The 7,862-nt window shown below is 35.4% G+C and overlaps 1 protein-coding gene across 3 annotated transcripts; it reads left to right on the top strand.

The window, feature by feature from the left end:
• Nucleotides 1-1,732: 1,732 nt before the first annotated feature.
• Nucleotides 1,733-7,784, top strand: zbtb2a (zinc finger and BTB domain containing 2a). 3 transcript variants are annotated; one of them, XM_068214336.1, is made up of 3 exons: nt 1,733-1,878; nt 4,261-4,442; nt 6,465-7,775. In XM_068214336.1, the coding sequence occupies exons 2-3, from the start codon at nt 4,270-4,272 to the stop codon at nt 7,651-7,653; spliced, it is 1,362 nt and encodes a 453-aa protein (XP_068070437.1). In that variant the 5' UTR covers nt 1,733-1,878; nt 4,261-4,269; the 3' UTR covers nt 7,654-7,775.
• The last annotated feature ends 78 nt before the right edge of the window (nt 7,785-7,862 follow it).

Below are 7,862 nucleotides of genomic sequence, written 5' to 3'. Positions count from 1 at the left end.
TAATCTAGATATACTGTAGGTGTATGGAACAAAATAAATGCCAAAAGTATTGAAGTAAAAAGCTTATCGAATAGCACAAACTGAAAATAATAATACATTGAATTAACAACTGCTTGCATTTTAATGACTTGCATTGCCAGGGTTTGTAATTTAGGTCCTGAAACTTAACACAGCTGTGAATATTTCAGCTAAATATATTTCAAAAACGGTTTCACTCACAAAATATTCAATACTGGTGGAAAATACGCAGCGTAATGTTCAGAGGGTCATTTTCAGTTTTAATTTTATCCAATTTTCAATTTTATTTCAGTTCAAAAAATTTCTTTCAAAAATTCAGTGGATCAAATTCGGCTCTTAAAATTTGACATTACATCTGGGAACTGCAGGAAAAGCATTAGAATACAGATTGACAATCTCCAGCTGCTTTTCCACAAGCAGGTGGACCAATTTAAGATGTTTAAACCAGTAAATAATTGAGGAAAAAAGCGAATAACAGCACAAAAGATGCATTTAATATTGTCAGTGAGAAATTATAACAGCCGAATTTGAGCCACTGAATTTATGGAAGCAATTTTTTTAACTGAAATAAAGTAAATTAAAATTGTCTTTCGAATATTAAACATGAAATCTGGAAATTAAATAAGAATCATTTATTTTTTTAAGTATGAAAATGTGTTTTAAATAAACTTAAATAAACAGCTGTGATATATTTCAGGGCCTAAAATTTCAAACCCTGGCAATTCAAGCCATTAAAATGCAAGCAGTTGTTTAATTAGTGTATTATTTTTCTGAGTTTGTGCTATTCGATAAGCTTTTTAATTCAACACTTTTGGTATTGATTTTGTTCCATATATGTGGCACGGTGGTGAAATGGTTAGCACTGTCCCCGGCTGGGTCAGTGGGCATTTCTGTGTGGAGTTTGCATGCTCTGCCTGTGTTGGTCTGGGTTTCCTCTGGGTGCTCCGGTCAAAGACATGCACTTTAGCTGAATCAAATAAACAAAATTGGCAATAGTGTGTGGGTGTTTCCCAGTACTGGGTTGCAGCTGCAAGGCCATCTGCTGTGAAAAAAATGCTGGATAAGTTGGCGGTCCATTCTGCTGTGGCTTCCCCTAATAAAAAAAGGAACTAGGCAGAAGGAAAATGAATGAATCTAGATATAATCTTTAGGTTATTACCAGTGGGAAAGAGACAATGACAGCTTTTTTTCGCCAAATATTCCCTGACCCGTATACATGAGCTTATGAAATATGAAACCAATTAGACATGCGCAGAGTTCTTCAGTATTGTCTTAGATTAACTTATACTTAAATAAATAAATATAAAATGAAGAGTTCAGTTGCGAAAACCACCATCTGAAATGTTCATTTGATTTTTTCCTCAGCCTGTATATGTTCAATTATTTCACTTTAATGGGAAAGAAAATATTAAATAATAATTAAAATTGAAATTACTGAACATACACACAGGACCCTGAGGGAAAAAAATCTGACGTTTTTTTCATCTGAACTGCGCTGTAAATGTGCTCAAACTGGTATTAGGAGCATCAGCATGGCAATAACAGTGAGAACATGAGAGACCATCTTAATCAATGTTATATTTCATACATTTATTCATAATTTCCCTGGATATAAAAACGGATGCTAAAAAACAAACAAACATGACGTCATCGTGCTGTCTGATTGATTGATCAGCCTCCAGTGATTGACAGGCGTTCGATCAGGCGCGCGCCCGTGTCATGTGATTCAAAGCCTCCGGAAAGCAGCAGCAGATCTGGCTGACTGAACTCAGACTGCGCGGTCAAAACATTTCCTCCTTTTTTTGAGCCTTCAAACCAACCTGAACAAAGCGTCTGAATCCTGTCGACAAAAACAACGCGGTAAGTGACGTCTCATGTGAAACAACCGTTTAATAAGTTGTCGGTTTGTTGTTTACGATGCGCGCTATCGATTACTTCGCGGATCCTGACTGAGTATGATCAATGGTTTGACCGTTTTATTCCTGGCGTGGCTTTCGTTTATTGAAAGAGTATCGTTTTCCATTCCTCTGTCCATCTCTGTGGTTTCCTCGGCTTATTAATAAGTGTAACGTTATGTTGTTGGGTTCAATGCTTGAGCGCGTGTTTCCTATTTGTCCGCGGAAACTTTTGTACTCGGAATTCACCAGAATGGGCGGGGCTACAACCAACACACACACACACACACACACACACACACACACACACACACACACACACACACACACACACACACACACACACACACACACAGATGCCTCAAAACATATTTAGACCATGATTTAGACGCTGAAACCCCACTATATTTTAAGTAGGACGTTGTGGGGTCTCTTTTCCTGTTTTTTATATTTATTATTTTGTTTTGCAGTGCTCAAATATAGGTTTCTGTTGTATTAATGGGAACAGGTAGATGTTACCCTACACATAAAGTATATAGAAACTAGTATACACATGTTTAAAATGACCAAGATATCATAGAATAGTTAATGAGGAATGTAAATTTACTGACCTGTGAAGAAATGATGCCAACCATCGAAGACTACAAGGACAACATATAAACTTCATACACAAAAACACTTGATTGAACATGCACATAGACGTCATTTATACTATACAACTATTAAGGTAAAGTTGGTTTTGTGTTAGCACATTCATTCAGTGACAACTTGACACACTCCCTTTGTTGTTTACCATGGTACTTTGAATATGTTGAGGTAAATTGGTTTTATATTAGTACATTAGTTCAGTAAAAACTTGTGACATGCTCCCTGTAGTGTTTACCATGGTGCTTTGAATATAGTGAGTTAACGTTGGTTTTATATTAGCACATCAGTTCAGTGACAACTTGTGATATGCATGGGACGATAACCCTTTTCAAGGTACAGTATACCGCGCTTTGGAAAAGTCAAGGTTTTAAAACCGTCAAAATTTTCTGCAATACTGGTCCTAAGGTATGTGTACAATTTCTTTTAATATTATTTATTTATTTATTTATTTTATTCACTTTTTTTGTTTTCGTTTTTTTAGGACAACAGTATCTCAAGTAGAAAAGATGCTGTTTTAAATTCAAAAATCAGTTTTTGAAACCAATTAGGACAGCAGAAGTCAATAATTAATTTAGCCTGACACGTTTACTGCTCTAAAATATTATAAATGTTTCTCAAAAAAAAGGTTGAATATTGTGTTCAAACGGGGAAAAAGTTGTTGTTTTTACCCAGACATTTAGAAAGAATATATTTTAGAGCAGTAATCACAATACCATGATACTGTGAAACCATGACATTTTTATCCAAGGTTATCATGCTGTCAGAATCCAATACCGGCCCATGCTCCATATATTGTTTACCATGACACTTTAAATATGGTGAGGTAACGTTGGTTTTATATTAGCACATTAGTTCAGTGACAACTTGTGATAAGCTCTGTATATTGTTTACCATGGTACTTTGAATATAATGAGGTAACATTGTTTTTTTTTTTTTAGCACACAAGTTCAGTGACAACTTGTGATATGCTCCCTATATTTTTTACCATGGTATTTTGAATATAGTGAGGTAAAGTTGGTTTTATTTTAGCACATTCGTTTAAGGACAACTTGTGACATGCTCCCTGTATTTTTTACTATAGTACTTTGAATATTGAGGTAAAGTTGGTTTTATATTGGCACATTCATTCAGTGACAACCTGTGACACTCCCTATATTGTTTTTACCATGGTAATTTGAATATATTTAGGCAAAGTTGTTTTTTATTAGCACATTCATTCAGTGACAACCTGTGACATTCTCCCACATATTGTTTATCTTGGTACTTTGAATATTCAGCCCCAAAAATCACATGTTAGTATGACTTCAAAACAACATTAGGACTATTTATTTGACTGTGAACAATGTCTTGATAGTCAATGGTTGTTAATATGTTTTCACTTTTGAAAATTTGCAAAGAAAACTTTTCTGAAATGATATTAATTAGTAGAAAGTCTGAATGTGTAAGTGTTAAATGAACTTTACCTCAATTATACAACTGCAGGTTAACTATGCTTGTATATAATAATTTTTACTGGTAAAAGCTATTAGTTACCGTTTAATTAAAGTTATTAGTAACTAATAACCATAACTTTTCTGATTTTTAATGCAATACAATGTGCACCTTTTGTGAAGCTGCTTCGAAGAAAAGCACTATTCAAATTAACTTTATTTTAATTGACTGATAAAAATTAATTACTTTACTTTGTTTGTGTTTTAAGGTGGAAAAAATGGACTTGGCCCATCATGGTCTTGTTCTTCTGAAGCGCCTCAATGCTCAGAGAGAGTTTGGTTTTCTCTGTGATTGTACCGTGGCCATCGGAGATGTTCTTTTCAAAGCCCATAAAGCTGTTCTTGCTGCGTTCTCAAACTACTTCCGCATGCTCTTCATCCATCAGGAAAGGTAATGTGAATTTGATTACAAATAGACGGTTTTCATTTACATTTGAAGTTCTTTTAAATGGGCTACAGTATATGTAGAACTCACAAACCTTAATTTTTGTAAAACCGGTGGCTGATCAGTAGCTTGTTCTTGCACCCATGCACAGATAATGTACACAAGATTAAACTTGATTTAGTAGCTATATATGTTAATGTCAAATATTTATAGTGGGGTTTTTTTTAGTCTTAAAATAATGGGTTGCATTTGCAGGGAAATGTAAGGTGGCTGACAGAGCTCAAATGCGCTGCAAGTCATAAAAATGTGCAAATAGAAAAACACTAACAATCATCGCACACAACGGTGCACACACCAATGGGAACTATATAAACACAAGCATATCATCACAAAAACAAGTGCAACAGTCTAACAATCATATAATTCAGTAAGTCATTATTTATTTGTTTAATATTAACATGCTTGTTTATTTGTATGTTGTTTTTTATGCAACTATTAAATACTATTTTTATCTTCTGTAGGTTATGGAGAAAATATGGTAGTTCTGATAGTTTCATAACATATAAAAATGTTTTGGAAATCACCAAGCAACCCCCCTCTGTGGGAACCACTGGTCTAGTCTATTTGCATAACATTTCTGCATTTGCATGTTTTGTGAGAATTTGTGTGCACGTGTGTTGTTTCACTGATTAGGATGTTTTCTCAGTTTGATAGTCTTTTTTGCAAATATGCATTTGTTTTCTTTTCTTATTGAGCATGTGCTCTGCACTTTACTTTTAATAACAAAATCAACACTAGAAGATGACAGTGGTGAGAAAAACATATTTCAGAAACATCCATTCATAAAGATATTAATATGCTTGCATAAGCTCTGCAGTTTACTGGTTTTGTCTGTAGAACGGATAGTGGTGTAACGGATCACAAATCTCACTGTTCGCATCACACTACGGTTTTTGAGTCACGGATGGGACCATTTTTCAGATCAGTAAAAAAGGGAGGAGACAAATGTCATTTGCTTTCTATTTGTAGAAAAATAATACTGCCAAAAACATTTTAACAAACAGAACTTAGAGCCTGTAATTTTAATAAAAGTAAAAATCAAGAAAGAACCAGCTAAAAAAACCTGATAATGCTAAATATAGAAATCTAACATATTGTACAACATATCATGTTTGTTTTCAATTAATGACTCAACAATTCACACATAAAACTTCATGTTTCGATATAGCTGTATCATTTTTGAAAACCTAGTCAGTGACATAAATTTGATGGTTGTTTGTCGCCACCTATTGTTTACACAATGTAATTGCTACAACATTTACCAGCGTCAAGTTCCATTAAACAGGGATTTTATACTTCACCAATGAACTATAAACTGTTCTTCCAGTACTTCTGTGTTATTTAATTGTTTGTAACTAACCAAAAAAAGTGTAAAACTGAATTTCTCAGGATCAAATACAGATTTAAGTGCAGCGCTGCAAAGAATTAATAAACAAATGCAAATCATTATCATTTATCATTCATGTTGTGCAGGTTTGAATTGAGATCACAATCTTTTTAATGTTTAATTGCGCAATGTACACTGAATGCATTAATGCAGGCTAAACAAACAGTGTTTAGGTAGGTCTCACCATAATCTTTTCTGTCGTCATTATATTTTGTAGAGAAGCCAAAATGCTTTCATACACGTGATTTGAATGACGCGGAAGGCGATCTCTCTGCAATTGCTATAAATGATTATATTGTAATAAAAATAAATGTAAAGTGTGATAAACAATACACTTGTGATAGTTTGGTCATAAATTATATTTGAGATCGGATCATAATTAGCATTTTCTGTGCATCACACATTAATGTCATTGGTTAAGAATGGCTTTCAGAACATGTAAATGCCACATCTTTTTGAAGATTCCTTCACATTAAATCAGTCTACAAGATATAACAACCACAGAGTAGGAAAAAATATTAATACATGAAAACTCTATAACACTGCTGAATGATTTTTTTTCTGCTTCTTTTTTTTTTTAGTGACTGTGTTCGCCTGAAGCCTTCAGACATACAGGCCGACATCTTTAGCTACCTGCTTAATTTAATGTACACTGGAAAATTTACCGCACAACCCATCGACCCCATTCGTCTTGAGCAGGGGGTAAAATTTCTGCATGCCTACCCCTTACTACAGGAGGCAAGTCTTCTTATAAACCCTGAATCCCACTGTACACCTTTGACGAACTCACTTTACGGCATACAGATCCCTGATCAGACGTGCAGCCAGCCTGAAAGAAACTCAACGTGCAAGGATGAGGTTTATGCTAAAAGCTCTGATGTTTTTGGTCGTGAATTTTTGGAAAACTCTGATATGGATTATAGATCTCCACAACCTGTTGGCGTAGAATCACCCACCCAGAACCCTGCAGCCACGATGGTCCAACACCTCACATATGGCATAATGAGCAGAAGTGCTTCTTCCAGAAAGCATTACACATGCAATTATTGTGGAGTTCGATTTAACCAGAGATGCAAGTTAAAGGAACATCTACAGGTCCACACAAACCAAGCAACCGAGCCACAGGTATCAGCCACGCCAAATGGTCACAATATTGATCTTGAATGTCAGGATATGGAGGAAGACCATTTGCATGCTGACAGTGATGTTATTAGTGATACCGATCAACATGCGTGGATGGAAGACACCCCACCATCTTCTGAAATCGCAGATATAGATAACCTGGATGGCACTGAGATGGGTCGTGAAATGAAACGGCGAAAATTTGAGTGTCCGACCTGCGCTCGCAAGTTTATTCAGAAGAGCCACTGGCGGGAGCACATGTACATTCACACAGGAAAACCGTACAAGTGCAGTGCTTGTGGAAAGAACTTCTGCAGAGCGAACCAGGCTGCTCGACATGTTTGTTTGAGCCAGGATGCAGATTCTTATATCATGGTCAATAAGCAAAGCTTGGTTCTGTGTGGCGGAGAAGACAACAGTCAGGTGGAAGCTCTCTTTCAGACTTCAGAAAGACCCTATAAATGCAGCATGTGTGCAACACCATTTGCAAGTCCGTCAGAAGTTCCCAAACATCAGTGTTTGACTGAAAATAAAGCTGCGGCATCAGCAGAATATTCAATGGCGGATCATGAAAATCAGGATTTGGCAGCTCCTCCTGAAGTAACCACTCCATCTTTAAATCTCATCTCTTTCAGTGGCAATATTTAACTATTTATGTGTCATTATCGATTCAGATTCTTGTTTTAAAGGTCACTTCTAATTTTGTTTGCAATTTTGTACCTAAGAGGTATATTGTGAATTTGTTTGAATCTAATAAAATGGCAGTGTTATTTACTGTTTAAAGCATCCTCTTTTGCAGATGGAAAAAGAAACCAGCATTTTTATCAAACTAAAATGCAATTACATCTGATAAACCA

The sequence above is a fragment of the Danio rerio genome, chromosome 17 (genome assembly GCF_049306965.1).
Source record: "Danio rerio strain Tuebingen ecotype United States chromosome 17, GRCz12tu, whole genome shotgun sequence".
Taxonomy (NCBI): domain Eukaryota; kingdom Metazoa; phylum Chordata; class Actinopteri; order Cypriniformes; family Danionidae; genus Danio; species Danio rerio.
Note: the sequence above shows the minus strand (reverse complement) of the source record. Positions and strands in the feature narration are given on the sequence as shown.

Excerpts from the sequence above, each read along its gene's own strand:
- zbtb2a (XM_068214336.1), top strand. The coding sequence starts at position 4,270 with ATGGACTTGGCCCATCATGGTCTTGTTCTTCTGAAGCGCCTCAATGCT. Across the intron at positions 4,443-6,464 it reads CTCTTCATCCATCAGGAAAG|TGACTGTGTTCGCCTGAAGC; the intron begins GTAATGTGAATT and ends TTTTTTTTTTAG.